Genomic DNA, 20,159 nt, shown 5'->3' on the forward strand with positions numbered 1-20,159 from the left:
AAAAAAAAAAAAATAGGGACAAACAATGGGTGGAGGGAGGGAGGAGACAAAACTGCATTAAAAACACAGCACACAGACATTAAATGTAATACCATGACTGCTGCAGAACAGGAAAGATGCTAAATGGATGAAAGTACTTTCACCACATATCATATTTTAGAAGCACGTGACAGGATATTCTTAGCGCCAACTGTTAGATGGTGCACATACACCATGTAGGAGCTGGCAGCGAGGACAAAGGAGTAATGAGACAGCTGAAGGCTGTGACACAGCCAGAGAGAGTACCACAGGGTTAGACGGCTGTCAGGAGGCACTGATGTGCAGTCAGCAGGTCAACTCAGCCCAGGCCAACACATTACATTGAGTATTGCTGCATTACATAAGAATCCAGTCCCATACGTGTGCATACATATAAACATGAGGCATGAAAACAGCACAAAGAAACAAGAGGGAGTGGGAGAGAGCAAGGAAGAGAAACCATGGGAGGAGAGAGTTTGTGGGGGAGGGGAATGAAGAAAAGAGCGTTAGGAGGGGAGGAGAGGGGAAGAAAAAAAAGAAAAAAAAAGCCTCTCATCCTTCCGTCCCAGTAGACCGCCAGTGGCGTTCCAGCCTGTCAGTTTCACTGGGCTGGGGAAGTGGAGCACTGCAGCGTCTCTGACCTACATAGTGTGTATTATGCTGTTACTGGAGCTCCCAGGCCACGGGGAGGGCTGTTGAACTCTAATATGCATCAAGCTGCACTCTCCTATCCCTCCCTCTCTCTCTCTCTCACAACCAGCTGAGCTCTCCCTTTCTCTACTGCTAAGCCCGTTCTCTGATATACTGGAGCTAAATAAACCATCCAGAGAGGCGTGATAGTCATCAGATGATTTTTTTCATGACCTGCAGTAGACATGACCTAAAAAAAAAAACCCCCCCCAAAAAAAAAACCCAAAAAAAAAAAAAACCCACTAGTGCAAATCTGGTGACTTGTCAATTGATCTGCACGAAAGTAAACAAGCAAAAATGGAAGTGGGATTACAGCACTTTCAACAAATAAATCAAACAAAAGCAACATGATTATATAAGAGTTGGTTGGAGAGTGGCATTGTGTGGCATGCAAATAAACAACAGCCAGACTATCAGTAGGTCATTGATGAAACTGCAGTAGGAAACAAAACTACTGTGAAAGGAGGCCTACAGTGAAACTGAGCGTAGGTGTTGCTGCAAAACACATTCAACTTCACTTGGCTGGGTGAAAAACCTCCTGTGATCAAGCCTGATTATCTAATAGAATACATTAACATGTCCATAGGCCATCACAGCTGACACTGCATAGAGCAGGGGAGGGGTGCTGCTTAAACAATAAGGAGCTTTGAACTCTTCAGCCTCCCAAATACACACACACACACACACACACACACACACACACACACAGCATTATGAGAACCCTGGGGACTTTCTGGTACACCTGTAAACACTCGTAGGATTATTTAGTGGTGTTACATGTGTGTACATCTGTTCCAAGGCCCTTATCATGGGAATTCAAATGCTCTCCTGGTGGCATGCTGTCCAGCAGTTTTGGCCTTGACACAATAAAGTCAGGGTTTGAAACTCGCTTTAGTCAATGGGCCACGTATAGCCCAATTTGATCTCAAGTGAGCCAGACCAATATAACTGCCCTTTCTGTTAATTTAAATAGTATTTATATTTTAAGGCAAGACATCTAATCAAAAAAAAAAAGAAAAAAAAAAAAAAGAAAAAAAAAATTAACACAAACAGATAAAGTGATAAGTGCAATTTCTAACATGTAGAAAGTTACACATTTCACTGCAGTTGTTGCCAGTCAAAAGATATCCAGTATGTCTTTAGGTCACATGTTTGATACTCAAGGCTCTTTCAGAACAAATGGTGAAATTGTGATATGTCTGAATTTAGTGGAGATTTAATAAATGCCATGTCACAAGTTTATTTTCATCTATTTAGCATCTTTCCTGCTCTGCAAGCTTATTTTGTTGCTATATTGCTCTAAACCCAGAAAAAACACAAGACAGGATAAGTTACACTCATTAATTAAAAAACCCACTTCTGCAACGAATTGAGACAGAATGTCTGCACATTACAAGATAATATAACCTTTTTCTTTTTAAATTACAGTTGTGCAGCCGATGTTTACAAGAATACTAGAAAAGGAGATCCCAGAAAGACATTTATCTCTCCAGACGGTGCAACTGTTGTCAACCTGTCTTTGGCTTGTTAACAGCAACACACACACAATCAGCGAGGTAGTGTCTGTGATTCATAACAGCCAAACACCTCACAACAACTACATCTGGCCTGGATTGCCAGGGCGGTGTCTGGTAGCACAAATATGGTTCCTTTTAGACTCAAGCTCAGCATCAAGTATATTCCCACCACATTAAAAGCCAAGAGTGGTTTAGCGCCTTTAGCTACAGCGAATCATCCAACCATCAAGATCCAACCACCCAACTGAGATTTGGGTGACCCAGGACAGTTACATCAGGGAAACTGTCGTTACTTTATTCACCTGCAGTTAGTTACGGGAGACCGAGCACTTCCAGTGGCACTTTGCAGCTCTCTGCAGACAGCAGGCTTCCACTTCACCGTCTCCTCTAATTGCAGCCTAAACTGAATCGCTCAACTCGAGCACCATTTCTAAGGTGAGCGCATCGATGGATGTCTTAATGGAAAATTGCAGTCAAGTAACACTCCCTTTGTACAATGCTGCTTCTAAAGCTGCATTGTACAAAGAAGAGGAAATTTAGAATATATGAATATTTAAAATAAAAGATATTATTTAATCCTGAAACAAAAGACTGCTTGCATATGAGGTGATCTAACACAAACACAGCTGCACTGCATGTGCAGACAGGCAGTGCATTGCCTAAGTGCTAAAATCTGAAAGCAGATGAGGAGAGAAGGGGGTTTGCACCAACTAAGAGACAAAGTTGTTTTTATCTATGAGCAATGAAGGTTTTCCAGCAAGTTTCACACCTAATTAGTGTCCATCTCTTATTAGAGATGGTTATAGAGTGAAAGTGAACAATAGAGAAACTGAAAGTATCATCTGAGTGTCACTTGTGTTGTGTCGTGTCACTTCATTTAAACAGATTGCAATGCACGCCTCAAATACCTGCAGACTGCTGTTAGCATGCTACATGCTATACTAGTTTTCCCCACTAGCAACTGGCGCACTCCTCACATATGGCAAAACAAACAAAACAGGTTTTAAGATAATCTGGATGGATACATAATCCAATGTTTTCAATTAAAATAAAATTATTATATGCCAGATCGTTTATATTGAAATCTAAACAAATTATTCCTGAAAGTGAACTTTCACCCAGACTGTACCTTTGCTCTGAGGAGGATTCTGAGTGCGATCACGAAGAATGTTTATCTGGTGCACGGCTCCAAAGGGCTCAAATAGCTCTTTAAGTTCTGTTTCTGACCAGGAGCGGGGGATCTGTCCAACAAACATCTTGATGGAGTCAGGGTCTGGCTGGTCCAAGTGCTCCAGCGACCCGTTCATCTTGCTGCTGCCGCCGTTGCTAAGAAAAAGAGGAAAAAAAAAAAAAAAAAAAAAGAGAAAAATGAAAAACAATTTTTGTAATGTGTACGCCAGAGGTTAAACAAATGTAATATCATAATTCAAGTCATTGCAGGCAACCCATACTGCTTCAGTAAGTCACGAAAAGTAAAGGAACAATTACCATTATCTGGTTTAGAACCACTTGCACTCACATCTAAGGACTGTCCCGTAACAATTTCATTTCATTTTCATGCTTAGCTTAAAGGAATGCGTCACATAACGATAAATGGGGATGGGAATTGAGAACAGGTTCTTGCAGAAAACCGGTTCCTAGTAGTCCCATTTCTTGGAATTGTGTGTTCTTCCCATGGATCCCCCTTATCTGCTCTCACACTCACTACAACCAGCTGATTTCTGTTTGCAAGCGGGAAAATAGTGACACTGTCTAGAGCAGAGGTTCCCAAAGTGTGGGTGTGTGTGGTGGTGGTGGTTTGCGGGGGGGGGGGAGCCATTGCAGGGGGGCGCAGTACGAAAAAACAAGAAAGAACCCTTGGACACTGCTAGCATCATTGACAGGTTTTTGACGGGGCTCCCACACAAACACAAAGCTGGAGATGGAGTATCCCACATTCTTGATTTTTAGTCATTACAAGAAGTGTTTGTGAACCAACTACTCCTGACATTTTGGAGATGTTAGCTCTTTATACAGTAAAGTTACAGTGGGATCCAAATAATATCAGGCTGACCCTGCCACGATTTGTTCCCCCAGTTCAAATCACGGACTAACAGTATCCCACAGTTATTTATGTTTTTGAACCCATTTTGCACAGAGAGGCATTTTTTGAGAAATGTATCGATAGCAATGTTGAATATTATTACACAGGGGAAAAAAAAAACGAACATTTTTCTTGTAAAACAAAGGGGGGCCCAGCAAAAAAAGGTTGGGAACCACTGGTCTAGAGGATGGATATGCACCTTTTTTTTTTTTTTTTTTTTTTTTTTTTTTTTAATTGCACAAAAGGACAAGATAAATGGTGGACAAATGTATGCAGGACTGAAATAACTGCATAATACTGCTAACACAACTTTGGTTCTTTGCAAGCATCTGCCAAAACAGCATGCTATTGCTAAGCTAGCCAAGAACCCATAGTGAAAGCCGAGTGAATACCTACCCCAGCTGCCAGACCCTTAGCTTCAACAGGCAACAAGCACATGAGCAGCCTCCCTTTCTACCCGTTCACGTTTCTAAAGCAGAATCACTTTGTATTCTATTAAGAGAAAAATCTTAGAGATGTGCCCTCATTACGGATTTGTATTGGTGTGTGGGGTTGTAGCCTCAGGTTTGTATTGTTAAATGGTGATTATGACACAGTAAAATAGCTGAAATGCACTGAGTAACATGAAAGTACTGTAATCAGTAGTATAACAAATTACTCTTTCCCGGGAGTAATTAAGTAACGTACTGCATTACTTTTAAGAAAAGTGTTCTGTGTAATATGTGTAACAATGACATTTTTGAGTAAAGACTCCAACACTGATTACAACAAAGAGGAAATACCTCTTTGAACATTTGACCCACATCATGTAATTAAGTTGCATGAATGTAATTTCTTTATTGCTGCTTAAGCAACGGTTTTCACTCTCAAAACTGAGCCAAAGAGAACCTGATGACAATCGATAAGGAATCTAATTAATAAGTGATATCGATAGTGGAATTGCTAAATTCTTATCAATTCCCATCCCTACAATAAATATCTAATGCAAATGTTAGAGTGGCACAGAAAGGGCCTGGGCAAATGATCAGCTTCAATGAGTTATTCTTCCAGCAAAAAGGCGATGTCACAATAGTGCCAGTAGTTCAGGCAGATTTAAACAGCCATAATGCTGCTTTCTTCTAGAGGCTGAAGTTTAGAAAGTCACTAAGGTCATTGAATTTAGAAGCACGTGACAGGATATTCTTGGCGCCAACTGTTTTTTTTATTTATATATATATATATATATATATATATATATATATATATATATATATATATATATATATATATATATATATATATATATATATATATATATATATATATATATATATATATATATATATATATATATATTTTTTTTTTTTTTTAAAGAAAGAAAAAAGTGACACCATCTCTTTTATTTTTTAACATTCACCTAAACATACTGAGACAAAACCAAGACTTAATAAATAGGTTACACTGTGTTTTTAGTATTATAAAAAAGTGTGTATTGCATTTTCAGAATTTCTACCAACAAGTCAAATGATTTTGCAGTGTGACCGTTTAAACACGCGTTTACTCAAGTGCAAGCTGAAACAATATATCATTTACAAGTTATTGCCAGCTTCCTCTGGGGAGAGCCTTGGGGACAGAGAATCAATACCCACCAGTGTACCTGTGACTACAGCATCTTTGTCTAACTCTCACACAGAATCAAACACAAACTGTTCCTGACAGGGGTAGAGGCGCTGGAAATTATGAATGAGGGTGAAGTAACAGCCCTTCACAGGAAAAGAAATAACTTGCAACAGGTTAAGACTTCCAAAGCACACTACAGATATGTAATATTTCAAACAAAGGTAAAAAAAAAACAAAAAAACAAACAAACAAAACGACAATACAGTGGTACTAATCTCACAAAAAAATAAAAGTATATGAATGTTTGCACATTTAAAATAACTATTTTACACACAAACCTCTGAACACGAGTCATCCATCTCTTGCAAAATGAGCCCAGCCGTTCAGCAGAAACACCAAACTCCTTGAGGGACTTAAATGACATGCTAACAAATCACACTTCTGCTCGTGTTCCTCCCGAAATCCAACTCCACACCTCCAAATTAGCCCTTGCCCCTTCCCTCTGAAGGCTTTCAATACATTTGAATGACGACAAGCAAAATTTTCCCAGAGAAAAAAAACAAAAAAACAAAAGGAACTACTGTGAAACAAAAACCTCTTCTCCAAAAGAGGGGATTGCGGCCCCTCCCACTAGCATGTAACAGCTACTCAAAAACAGCACCGCAAAGCTCTAAACTTCCAAGAATCGGTGGTTAGCAGGCCGAGATTTTGCAGTGCATCTCCTCCTCAGGCGCTTTGGCGATGGTACAGAGAGTAACCTACAGCTTCTTTGCCACAGCAGGGGAACAATCACATATTGTTCCCCCATGCTGGAGAACACTATTCACCGTTCCTCTGCGGCACAATGGACCAAGTCATACAGACGCACTGGAACACGTCGAAGGCTACGTCTGCTAAGGCCACAGTACTGGTGTGTGACACCATTTGTCCATTTCTGCCAGTGGCATTCCGACGCCATTTTGCCATAGGCACTTTGCTCAGATCTCACAGCACAGAGAAAACCTCACTTGAAAATACTGGCTTTGTGTCAGAATTCAAAAACATGAAGGCTGCATATGACACCGTCTCCTTTACATTCATTAAACTCTCAAAGCCACTGCAGCTGTGCATAGCTCTTCTGCTATGCGACTGTGAGAATACATTCTTCGGGCATGATTCTGCTGCATTTTTTTTTTTTTTCCTGTAACTAAAAGTATACACATTAGGACATTATTCAAGGAAGTAAAATTCAAGTAAACAAAATCTATTATGAAACTGTCTGCTTCAAGATGATGTTGCATCATACAGCATAACCGAGCTGACAACTGTACAGACACCTTTGAATATTACAAAGGTGACTGCTGCGAACTAAGTATTTACATTTGCACATATAAACCAGTTTAAAGTGATGTCATATGCTGCAGTGCTGTTTTGCAAAACAAAAACCTGTTGGCATAAACCCCAAATAAACATGTAGCTGAAATCCATTCACCGTGGGTCCAATAAGGTCAGAAGAACTGGGGCATTAAGTAAAGACATACCACTGTTGGCATTTTTTTCCTAAATGTTTTGTTTGTTTTTTTTAAAAAACAAATACATATTCAAATGCAATTTCATCAACTTTACAGTAGTGGGAGCAACACCAGAAATATCAAGACATTCAGACAGACTTTGTAACTTTAATTACTGCTATCGGTATGACAGGCACAGCAACATTGTTTATACCATGCTAATTAAGGTTGCTCGATTATGGCAAAAATTAAAATCATGATTATTTAACAATTATGCTATCAGAAAAAAATAGCATAATTTTTTCCATTTAAATAGTCATTCAGACAATTTGGGCCCTGGGAGCAGCAAAAAGTGGGGCACTTGAAGACCAAACAAGACCATCCTTGTTAAACCGAATGTGACAATAGGCATTTTAATCCCAATTACCTTGTTTCAATACTGACTGAAAGCCAAACAAAACAGTAACTGGAGTTAAAATTTGATTCATTGGACAGCTACAGTGTCAAAAATAAAAACGCTTTTAAATGTAGATTTTACAAGGACGTGCCATTTTACAACTTACAAATGGTAAATAGCTCTGAATTTGTCAGAGCACCCAGAAGAAGATCATCTATCTTAAGCTGCTCTTTAACCATGTTGTGGACAGAGACAGGTGCAGACACAGATGAGTGGTTATTCCTGTTATACTCCTTTGAAGTCCACAAGAAATATGGATTAAGGGTAAACGCAAAGTTGATGCAATGCCACGTACAAAGAGCAAGAGCCACGTGCTCACCTTATGATGACAAAATCTACAGCAAACACCATTATCTACAGCATATCTACATAAGCAGCTGTGTTTTCCCACTCACTGATCACATCATCCAGCCTGCTTTAGATTACAGAGTGTCAACCACTGACCACCCCAAGATCAAAAGTTTTTCAGGCTCATTGTACATTTTGATTTGTGTGAAGCGCCAAAACTCAAGTTTTTTCAAAGCTACTGCAATTTGGGTGGTGCAGCTGTCAGCCTGCTGCAAAGTTTACAAGAAATATGACAGTTTTGAAGATCTTGGCAAATTAAACAACTTGTTTAAAACAAGTTGGTTGTTGACAGAAGAAGAAAAACATTTTTTCCACTTCTGATCATGTTGCACAGGTTTAGATTGTGAAAACGGGAAACCATCTTTGTTTGCCATCTCAAGGCTGCAGCTCAAGCACCTATGACGCCATCATCTTCGCTGTTATCTGTGTGTTTGTTGAGATAAGCAGAGGCTCTGAGCTGAATTTCACTAAAATTTATCAAGTTCAAAACATGCAATATAAGACAACGCTGTGGGTGTTGTAGACTCTGTCATGTAGTGATCCCAAGCCTCAGCAGGCGGACCACCTCAGGTATGTTGTGTGGACAAATTTAATCAAACTGGGACAAGACTAAATCCAAAGTCCTTCACTGTATATAGTCATTTTATTTAATTTACCAAGTACAAAGTTTTATTTTTCTTCTCAGAGTCAAGTTTCTATTTTGATGCCTTTTCAGACATGGTTTCGGTTTTTGGCTGTAACTATAATAAGCTAGTTATGTCAGACCCTTAAACATTGTATTAAACTATTAGACCTACACAAAATGTCAATACTTTACTCCAAGTGTACCGGTTAAAATAAATACTGCAATTGATTCTGTCAGTACCGCCCAGCTCCGCTCCCAGCACCACCTGCCAGAGTATTCCCAGACGGCAGTGATGAAGTCTTTTGCTGAGCTTCCACAAACAGCCCTGCGTTGTGGCAGCTCGTCGCGCTCCAAGACACCCTGCAGCAGCTGACGAGCCATCCAGAGCCACGACAGTTGCATGCCCACTGCTGCGCCACCCATAAAACCAGGTGATTTATCTAGACCATGTGTCTGTCCTGTTGGTGAGCTCTGACCGCGCAAGTATGCCAGTGACACCTTTTCCTGTGCCCATAATAGAAGGCCAGCCAATTTGCCTGGTTATACTCGTGATTGTGGACATTACTCATTCCGAAACCCTCAGGAGGGTCACAGCAACACCACATGTCACATGATGATGTAGAGTTTTTTTTCCCCACCATTGCTGATGGAAACCAATCTCACTGCCTGCTATTATCAATCATTAAAAATAAATACCAGCTAACATTTTATCATTACTAGAAAAATCACTAACGTGGTACATTCAATGTCAAACCATCACAATGTTGCTTTAATAAAAATATTGATCAAGTCTTACTAAAGACATGTTACAAATTGCCATGAGTCTCTTCCCGTTTGAGTGACAGACCAAACTCATTTCATCACCTGGTAATCAGCAGCATGCCACTTTAATACTTTATTGGGGATAAAATAAAGTCAAGGTTCACACAGAGAACATGCTGCTTCAAAGAAAAGAGAGAAATCAGTCGACTGAAACAGCTGTTTGCTAGTAATACCCTTAAAGGAAAAAAATAAATAAATAAAAAATCGTGAGCCGTTTTTTCCTTTTAGGAAACCAGTGGCCTTATAAGCTGATTCAATGAGACACAGAATGCCTCTAATGCCTCAGTAATATCTCTGACAGCTGTCAAGTAGAACATAAAGTCTCTCTCTCTCGCTCAACTCCATTTATTTTCCCTAACACTACAAAAAAACAAAACAAAAAAAAGGCAGAATATTCTTTGACAGTTTCAATAAAGTATAATGAGCCTGGGAAAAAAATAAAAACTCCTGACGGCTTGAAGATGCAACTTAAGACTGGCCACAGACAACAGGATTTACAGAATAACTGTTGTTATCAAAAATCAATACAACTCCTTGTTTTTTGTCCCAAACAAACAAAAAATTGTTTTACAACTTCAAGGCAGAAACAGGAGGACTGTGTGTCATTTGATTTCCATACCAAGTGGCTGACCTAATCAGCACACTGTGGTTCTGATGAGAAAATTATTGAAATCTTTTTTTCTCCTGGCATTAATGCCAATTCAGCTCAAAATGGCCTAATTTCATTGTTGCATTTGCCCTGATGAAGACAGACGTGTTCAATCAGCCTCTGAGTGGGCTGCGTGTTAACAGACGGCCAGCATCTGATGACAAGGCCCGCCCCATTAGCTACATAATCACACCAAGAGTCCCCAGCGGTTATAGATGGCGATGCTAAAGTAAAGCTTGCATGAACAGTCAAAACGTGCAACAACAAACTCTCCTCAGTGTCAGACGGAGCGTCAACAATTAGTCTCAAGTGAAGGGACCAACAGCCAACTAAATGCAGCAATCAAGCTCAATCAATTTGCCTGAATGTGGTGACTTACTCTGACATTCATTACACTAACCTGTAACAGAAAACAGGTTTAATATTATTATCATCATCAAAATAGAGCATAGAAGGTCGAACACAAATGCACTGCTACTACTGATGTTCCTGCTTATGTGGGATGGAGAAGTGCACAAGGTTAACTATTACCCGTTCAGGGTTCTTCCTTGTTCAAAATGGGCCTCTGAGGAGGAGCGTGTAAGCTCAACCGTTCCACATATAGATAAGGCATTGTTACCTTAGCTGGGACAAGACTATCTTCCTGTTATTTCTAGCTATCTGATAAACTTCAGTTACCAAAAGCCCATTCTAAAGTAATGGTTATTACATTATTTTAGACGCAGACACACACCCCCCCCCCCCCGGTTAAAAATGCAGGGAAACCCCCTGGTTACCTGAATTTGCATGCATACCCAAGATATCAAGTCATTAATTCTGTTGTGTGATGGTGAAATGGTGCTCGACGTATAACTGAAATGTGTGTACATCAGAAGCACACATGTCAGATTAGTTACAGAATGTAGTCACATCAATTTCAGTGGTTAGATCAGGTCACTGACAGTCCGCGTACAACTGCTCATTTTTTTAATTAAAATACTGCAGAAGCTTGGGAGAGAGGTGCCAGCGTCTGTCAGGGCTGTCCCGAGAGATGTCGGAACATGTTTGAACTAACAGATATTTGCCTTGGTACCAGAAATGCTAGTCTGCTTAACTCCGCTTTAGCTTATTTATGTACAAACTAGCCAGACGTCTTTTTGTACCACACTTTAATAAGTCCTCCTTTTGGTTGTAAGAAATTATTTAGTCAGTGAGATAATTTTCCACCAAAAACACTAAAAGCTGATCAGATAAATCCATTATTTTTCAATGCTTTACTTTTTTCTTTTTTCTTTTTTTAAACTGCAACAGTAACCGGAGCAACTACTGTACCATTGTGGCCCATACCTTGGTTTGGGGATGGATGAATATGTTTTTTTTGTGTGTTCTCATGAACTAAAAAAAACAAAAAAACAAAACCCACACATGTCATTAACATAAACATTTCCACTTCAGTAATTGTGGAAATGATCTTGAAACATCACAGCTTTCACTAGTATGGTTTAACTAATATTAATAGCACTACATGGCTATCGTTGTACAATATTGCAGACGCGTTTCAGTCTCAGTTTCACCCCTACAAGCTCCAATGGAGAGTTTGCAGAAAATACTGCACATTGAAGAAACAATACTTTAAAACAAGGCTTCCAATTATGCACAAAATTCAAACTTGCACTGTGATCACTGATAAATTATAAGCTAATGATTGATTTATCTAAAGCACAGATACTCAATGGCAAAAGATGAGGGCTGTACCAAATGAGGGTTGTAATTCTCAAATGCCTTTAATCTAATCCATTACTCTAACTAATCCCATAGTTTTCTGCTTAAACAGACCTCTTACCTCTTTGTTAATCACTTCAGAGCCAACTACTGATAGAGTCATGGACATAGTGGGTGACTGTGGTCTTATGCAACTTACTCTGTGCCTCAACGTCTTTTGTTTGCAAAGCTTGCAGAAGAATTTGCTCAACCTTCGATCACACCACCACACAGTGGAGATAGAGGATCTCACTGAGTGTTTTGTGGCTTCAGGACAGACAGGCTTGCAGTTACTGCCATGCTAAGGCAAGCAGCAACAGCAGCAGCAAAAAAAAAGAAAAAAGTAACAATCCAGATCAGAGTGGTCCTTCTTTTGGCCTTTAACATCTGGCTACAAGGGCATTCATCCACCAGCACCCTGACAGCAAGGAGAGTGAACAATTGGCCCGAGCAGCCATCCAACTCAGCGCCAAGATCCGAGACTTCACACAGATCAACAACTCCCTGACCGCAACAAAAAGGGATCACTGTGACACTTAGCTAACTGACATAGCACTATGGCAGCGTCGGCTGCCAAAGGATCATGCTTAAGCCCCGAAAGCCATTCTCGCTGTCAACAATTAGACAAAAATCAATCAACTCAGTCAAGATGCAGTCAACATAGTCACAAAAGACAAACAAAAAGAAAGAAAAAAAGGCTGAACTGGCTGAACTGGTTATTTCTTATCATATCCCTGGTCCCTTAAAATATTCACACATTATTTTACACAAGAAAACAGGATATCAAAAAGGTGGAACTACAACGACCACTGTCACGTAAATGGCCATTGATCCTCAGTATATCAGTTTAGTTTATATAACACACAAAGCCACAAATGTAAATATTTGCAGTTTACTGGCACGTTTAAAAAGTTCCTAAAAGCTTAAAAGGCCACTTAAGCGTTTTACAACCCAATCAGCAAATCATTTAGAAATAGTGCAACATTTTAGACTGGAAGCAAAAATATTTTCTTGTTCAATCTTTTTAATTTATAGTTTACTCTAAAGTAAAAAACAAAAAGCACAACAAGCAAAGGATAACGTGATTAAAACATTTAAAGAATCCTTGTTCAGCTGTTGAGTTTCCTCATTTGTGAGACCATGCAATAACAGCCATTTTGTTGCAAACTACAGAGAGCATTGCTGGAATTGCAAACATTTAAATGTTAAACAGTGTCGTAAAGCAGGCGGTGGTTTTGGAAATGTTTTTGTCAAACAGGATTAGCTGACTTTGTGTCGATACTACTTTCGGGGTGGGGAGTTATATATGGACCTCTGTACTTTATAAATACCTTTCCTCCCACTTGTTTACATGCCCCGTCACAAGATTTCCATTAATGGCTCAATGTAGCAAACCACGTGTTTTCTATCGTGAAGTCAGCACTCTATAACCACCATGGACGGGAGGAGGGGGGTACAAATGCATGTGAGCTGCAGCTAACCATGTTAGCAGGCTCGGCTGCTAGCAAGAGACACAGGGAGGGACCGGGAGTAAGTGTGCCGTATCCTGCCTGCAAACAGGCTCACGCACGCTGCTGGACTTTAGAAACTGAAGTCACATTAGTAACGGCTTGGCAACGACATATAGTGTTATGGAACTTTAAAGCAACTTCTCACACTTCGTCTGCTAAAAGCGCTTGTTTTCAAAGCCCGACAATTGATCGTCTAAACGTCCACCGTTTGTTTCGATCGACCGCACTTCAAATGAGAATTTGATCAGCTGTAACGAAGTAACCCGAAGTCAGAGCAAAAACAAACAACCAAAAAAAATATGTCTGTGCAATTAATGCAACGTAAAGGGCACAAATGGGCATCATGTTTATTTATTTGCATATTTTTTAAAGCTACGTGGTTTCTTTTTCTGGACTGATACTGAACGTGTGATCTCCGGAAGCACATGTCACTTGACTATTGTAGCGCGCCCAAGCGTCGGGTACCGCTGTTAGCAAACTGCGTTTCCACTCAAAGTGACGAGATAAGAGGTTAGCAGCAGGGCCACACTTTGCTTAACTGCAATTTATTGTGGTCACATGCCTGTATTACCCAAGTTAGGCTAGCAACTTAAACTCCAGGTGAGCGTATCCTCACCGCTTGCGTGATTAGCAACGTTAGCATCCCAGTTTGCTCGTTTAGCTAGCGTTAGCTAACTCTCAACTAGCCCTCAACTGTTTTGTTCGCCTCGCCTGATTAAAAAAAAATAAAAATGCCAGTCGGTGTTTACGATGTGGAAGAGGCGAGGCGGGAACTCGGCACATGTCTTTAGCTGATTTACTTACATTGTGTCGCTCGAAGTCATTAACCGACTTTCGGTGAGAGGGAGGAAATCCAGGTTGTACGCCGAAGTCATGCTCCAAAAAAAAAAGAAAAACACACACACAGCGTCTAAACAACGAAAAGCGACGTCCACTCAACTCCTGCGAGACGGCGAGAAGACGAAGCGGAGCAGGTGCTGGGAGGGGGCGTCTTCTTTAAAACTGCAGGGAGGGAGGGAGGGAGATATATAGAGAGAGCGCGAGGGCACCGGTATCCGCCTTATTCCTTCCTTCTTGTTTCTCTCTCTCTCTCTCTCTCGCTGTCTCCGAGCGAAATAAATTCAGGCGAGCCGCCGTCAACACTGCACACCAAGCTGCAGCAAAGCAGAGGCGTGGCCTCGTCAACAAAAGTCCGAAAGACACGCTGCGTGTTGCTCAACAATCTAAATGCCCCTATCTAAATGACTGCAATGTCCCTTTAGAGACCACACGTGGTGCCCTACGGAGAGTTTACTAACCTGTTTTCTAGTTTACGATCTTTTATCTGCTCTAGCATCGCCATTGCATTCCAATAATGACCCACATTCTGCAACCCTTTTACAAAAAACAAAAGGACGTATTAATCAGATCATGTCGAGCCTTATTGTAAAATGAGTCTATCTGAGAATGAATCTGTGATCTAATAATCACAATTGGTGAGCGATTTAAAATGTTTAAATATAGTATCCAGGCCATTACTATCAATCACACTAATGCCACTCCTGTTTCCATATCTTCCGAGCACTCTAAATTAGGCAACCGGGCCTTTTGTTTTTATTGGATTACTTAAATAAATAAGATTATTTCCAGGTTGTTTATTGCCTTGCACTGCAGATCGGTCCATAAATCAATTCCCAGTCAAAAAGTTAGATCGGTAAAAATGTAGCTGTTCTTGTCTGCCTTCATCCATTCTTCCCTTCAGGGTCATAGGTCATATTCCCCCTTTGTGCTGGACTGTTATCTCCTAGAAGGTGGGGGAGAGGGGGGAGGGGGAGCCTATCTTCCTTTGTTGTGCCGGACTTACAAGGTGAGGCCTATACACGTGGAGGGAAAGGTAAACGGGCCGGGGGGAGTGGGGGTGGGTGGACTGTTGTCAAGTGCTGTTTGAGAGAGGAGTTGGGGGGGGGCTAGCCTAATTATCAAACCACTCATTACTGCTTCAGCAGCTGCACAGTCCTAAAATATTATTCATAGTGAGCATTAAGAAACATCCTATTTATGAAATCCTACTTAATCCCTGTATCCATAGCAATTTCAAGGCAACCTGGCACCAGTGTCGGGTCTGCTCTATTAAACAGTGCCTGAAAGAGGCTTGTGTGCATAATGTGATAATGCAAACTCTTTTTCCATAAGTGCGGACGAGCCCACTGTGCAACATGCATCACCTTTAGCTTAAGGGACTGCTATAAAAAGGTAAGCTAAACCTCTCTGTAGATTCGGGTTTCATTAAGACGGAGGCATCTGCAGCATCCATGCATTTCAGCTGTGTTGGTATGTACTATTTGTTTTTTCTAAAAAGATGTTTAATAGATTGGATTTTACATGCCTAGTGTCATGTCTAGTTGCTGGCACCTTCTAATACTAGACTGTCTTTCTTAATCTCAGATGATTACTACTCTAATCCTATCATAATCCTCCACATGTGCCATCCTTTTGTTGTTTACATCAAATGTTTTCTCCCTCATGCAGTGGGAGCTGAAGAGCCCACTCACCCAGCATTTAAATATGCAACTTTTCGTGATAAAAAAAAAAAGTGCAAGGTGTAAAAATAGGCCAGCTTCAACTAAAAACAAAAAAGAGGCCACATCGTGTGTTTTTAAGCAGGACGCCTTTAACTTGAAAGTGCACTTATTCTTAGCTCTGCCTTTCATGAAATCATTTGTCGAATGGCCGACCAGCTGAAGTGCTCTCAAAATGGAGAGAGTGAACTTCATCTTATCTTTCCTTTGCAGAGGAAATCAACTGTTTCAGCATGTACTAAATAAATATAGCGCTGCCTTATCAGTGTAAAGTTCCACTGAATGTATGCAAATGCACATGTAAATGTTTCCTTTTCTTGCATTTAAAGATAATTGATATCTTCAGTTGTGTTTGACTGGCTCAGCACAGTGAGGCCTGGGCAGCTTTCAGCAGACATCCAGTCACTCGTACTGCTCTTCTTCAGTGGGCTGTGCAGTTCGAAGGCAAACACCTACATCACTGACACCTCCACCTTTTTTTTTAAACATTTATATTTCATGCAAATCTACAATTCCTTGAGGAAGTTTGAAAAAATAAAGAAGGGAGGTACATTTTTATTCAATTTTAGTGATACATCTTTCTTGGGAAGTTGAGGAGACATAAACTATAAAATGCGTTCAATTTAAACATGGCTTCTAGATTCCTGTTTAAAAAGAAAACCATATAGGCGCACCAGAGGAACACTACCCTGCCCACAGGCACACTCTCACAGCATGGGAGAACGACTCAGCTGGAAACAATACATCCTATGACAATATCAAGCCCAGACAAAGAGGCAGTCCAAATACAGGCTGCTCCACAAAAGCTAGCCCAAATTTGAATGAGGGGCCAACCCAACGTACCTCATAGGCAGGTCCTCATTCCTGACTGAGATCCCGGCCGCAGAGGGGGGACAGCGCATGCTGTTGGCATACAGACTCTGCACCAGGGCCAGCTCAGAAGAGTGTTCCAACATCGGTGCTCTGGAAAAATCCACCCGGTGTAACGGACACTTTCTTCTCTTTCCCTCTTTCCTTGGTGTATCTCTCTCCCTTTCTGTGTCTCCCGCCCACTCTTTCTCCTTGGTTTAGTGCAGCAGAGCGGCGCCCACCCCCTTCGCTAGCTGTGGTGGCTGAAATAATCCTCTCTGACAGCTCATCGTGCGCTAATGCATTGTGCTGCCTGCGGCAGCACAGTTTGCAGGCTGTAAAGCTGTGTCCACAGCACTCTTCTACTAATTGACACCCATATTAGGGAAACTTCAGAAAATTGGACATGGATGATTTATTCCCATTGTCACACTAGAGGAAATTAGATGAAACATCAACACAGTTGACACAGAATTTCATTCTGTTCCAGTCCTGATTTTGTAGCATGTTTTTTTCCCCTTTTTTTTTTTGGATTTTGCCATGTAGTTCAGTCAGTGAACTGCTCTAAATAAAAGTCTAAACAAGGCCAACTGGTTGATCAAGCCTAGCATCCTACGCCTGCGCCCACCACAACTCATTTTATCAATAAATGCTCTGTCTGAGCACCTGCAGATACTAGAGATAAACAGTATAACCATTCTCCAGGCAGTGAGAGCATGTGCATATCACACTATGCATGAGTTGTCTGGTTACCGACCTGTTTGTGACAGCGAGAGCGCTTTCTATGACAGCCTGACATCATTACTATAATTGAGTAGATAGAGATAAAGATAGGCTGCCAGAATATAAGCAAACACTTAAGTAAGTGTGGGTACTTGTGAAATAAGGACAGATGACATTACTCCCCTTATTGTCCACTCCAGGTACTGGAGTGTACCTCCAGTACCTGGAGTGTTTGAAGTTCACTGAGCAGCCCAAAACTGTGGTCCTACTGTGTTTTAGATTATAACGCAAACACTGATGCACAAATGACATGTGCCGGTATGTAATTCTACAAAACAAAGGTTCTCCACAGTCGATTTAAAAACCAGAAACCCCAACCATGAGAATTAAGAGCATGTTGAAAAGACCCAGCAGCTTTTTATCAAAAGTGTGTAGTTTTATCATTTGCATGGCACAAAGTTCACTCCACTCTGCTGGGAGCCATCTAGATAGGAAAATGAAGAAGTCAAGGCAGCTTTTTTTTTAAGCTCCTGCACACATTCTCTCGTACTCTCTCAGCCAATGTTTGTGCTGCCATGGACCAATCAGGTGAAATATCTGAAACTAATTTACTGCAATATTCTTTTCACCAAAACCCAGGAGGAACTCAATCTAGGTCTTCCCCTCCCGTAGGTGTTGTGTCCCGCTTGGGTAATATGACATTAAGTAGGAAAGTCATCTGAAACAGGGTCATGCCAGTGTGTGCTGATATCACAGTCGAGTACAGCAGCATGAACGGGCTCTCTGCTTCTTCTGATCGTGGCACGAAATCCTCTTCATCTCAGCCCCGCTCCTTCTGCTGAATATTTTAAACACTTGTGCTGAAATCCAGGCCTTTATGATGCCATGCTGCTTAGCGTGACTAGTCAGAGCCGCCGAGCACGAGGATAACTGAAAGATTTTCTTGCTGCTCTGCTATGAACACCTACAGTAAGCGTACAGTACGATAACGCCTGCGTGCTAATCGCTGACGACTGAAAAGAGGTGACAGAGGTGTAGTAATATGGCATGGGAATGATATATGAAACAAGGAGTATTGCTGTGAAAGGGAGCGTTATTGGGTTTCGGTGTATTTTGCGGCTGAAAAACAAAACGCGTTCACGCCTGACATGTACTAAGTTGAATAACAGCACATGGTGAAAGCACTGCAGGTGGCCTGAACAGTGAAAGCAACATCAACTTTCATTTTTTTCCTTCTTCTTCTTTTGGCACTTTTGGCCTCCCTCGGGACCATTTGCACAGACAAATTCTGTCTGTGTTTTTGCAGGTTAAAACTGAAACTGTCACAGCTCGGTGAACACTGCTCGAGTACAAACACCACACGCTGGCAGCATGACTTTAAAGTCACACTTGACACTCAAATTTTCAAACGGTTACAAGCAGGCACATCTTGTACCCCCCCCCCCCCCCCGCTCCCCCGGCATCATAACCTGTTTATGTTACCTATTCACCTGAACACGGTGAAAAAATAAATATCTAATAATAAGAAATAGAGATTTAGGCCTTTTTTTAGTTGCAAAGTTCTGTGTTTGCAGGCACTGGGCAATAAAATTTATGATCCAACAGATGCTAGCAACAGGCACTGACAGCAAGAGACCTGACACCATCTTGATGAGGGAAAGAGACACCCAAAACCAGAGTGGAGTTGACGTTTTAGCACCAATAGGCTGAAGGCAGACACTGTTAATGAAATTCCTATTCATATACAGTCTGATCTTTTTATTTTTCCATCTCAACAATCACTTTTTTATTTTTTTTTTTCAGTTTGTCTACTTTGATTTTACAGATTTAGCACACATCAGTTCTCCTCCCACAACGACCTGCATGACTGGACGCGCCTGGTGTGATTAAAAACGCCATACCACATTGAAATGTCAGCTTATTTTGTATGGACAGAAGTAATTTTACTTCCCTTTTCTTCTGTCACGCATCATTTTTTCCACTTCCTCTTTCATTCTATGTTATCGGAAGATGTTGAGTAGATTTCCACATTTGGGAGTAAACAAGAAAGAGAAAGGAGTGGATAAGTAGGAGGAAATATTCACACGTTTAAAGGTGAATGAGTCAGGTTTGCTTTCTATGTCCACAAAACATCAAGGATCTAGATCTAATTTAAAGATTTATACTCCACCACATCCTAATGGGGTTTGATTGGACTGAAATCTGGTGACTGTTTAGGCCATTTGAGTACAGTGTACAAAGCTTCATTTGCAGGAATAATTTGTAGGAATGAGCAATCTGCAGATGGGTACATTTTGGTCATAAAGGGATGGATATGGTCAACAACAGTTGTCAGGTAAGCATTTAAACAATGTTCAGTGGGAACTAAGGAGTGATGGGTGTACTAAAAAAACATCCCCCTCTCTATTACACCACCATCAGCCTCAACCATTGATACAAGGTGAGATGGATCCATAGTTTCATGTTTGCAGCAGAAGTTG

The 20,159-nt window shown here is 40.9% G+C and overlaps 1 protein-coding gene across 4 annotated transcripts in view; it reads right to left on the reverse strand.

The window, feature by feature from the left end:
- Window positions 1–17,235, reverse strand: part of LOC146382859 (CUGBP Elav-like family member 2) — a 31,494-nt gene extending 14,259 nt beyond the window's left edge. For 2 of the 4 annotated variants that reach the window (XR_014800682.1, XM_084933825.1), the window contains exons 1-2: window positions 16,951–17,234; window positions 3,355–3,551 (exon numbers count right to left, since the gene is read on the reverse strand). Coding sequence is in view for 3 of the 4 variants with exons in the window: in XM_084933825.1 (XP_084789951.1) it covers window positions 3,355–3,551; window positions 16,951–17,063 (310 nt within the window). In the remaining variant the exon portion in view is untranslated. Of the gene's footprint in view, window positions 1–3,354; window positions 3,552–14,353; window positions 14,700–16,950 lie in introns of those variants that run through there. The other 2 variants (XM_084933826.1, XM_084933827.1) reach the window with 2 other exon arrangements.
- Between the last annotated feature and the right edge of the window lie 2,924 nt (window positions 17,236–20,159).

The sequence above is a fragment of the Perissodus microlepis genome, chromosome 7 (genome assembly GCF_051167445.1).
Source record: "Perissodus microlepis isolate ML-2025 ecotype Zambia chromosome 7, ASM5116744v1, whole genome shotgun sequence".
Taxonomy (NCBI): domain Eukaryota; kingdom Metazoa; phylum Chordata; class Actinopteri; order Cichliformes; family Cichlidae; genus Perissodus; species Perissodus microlepis.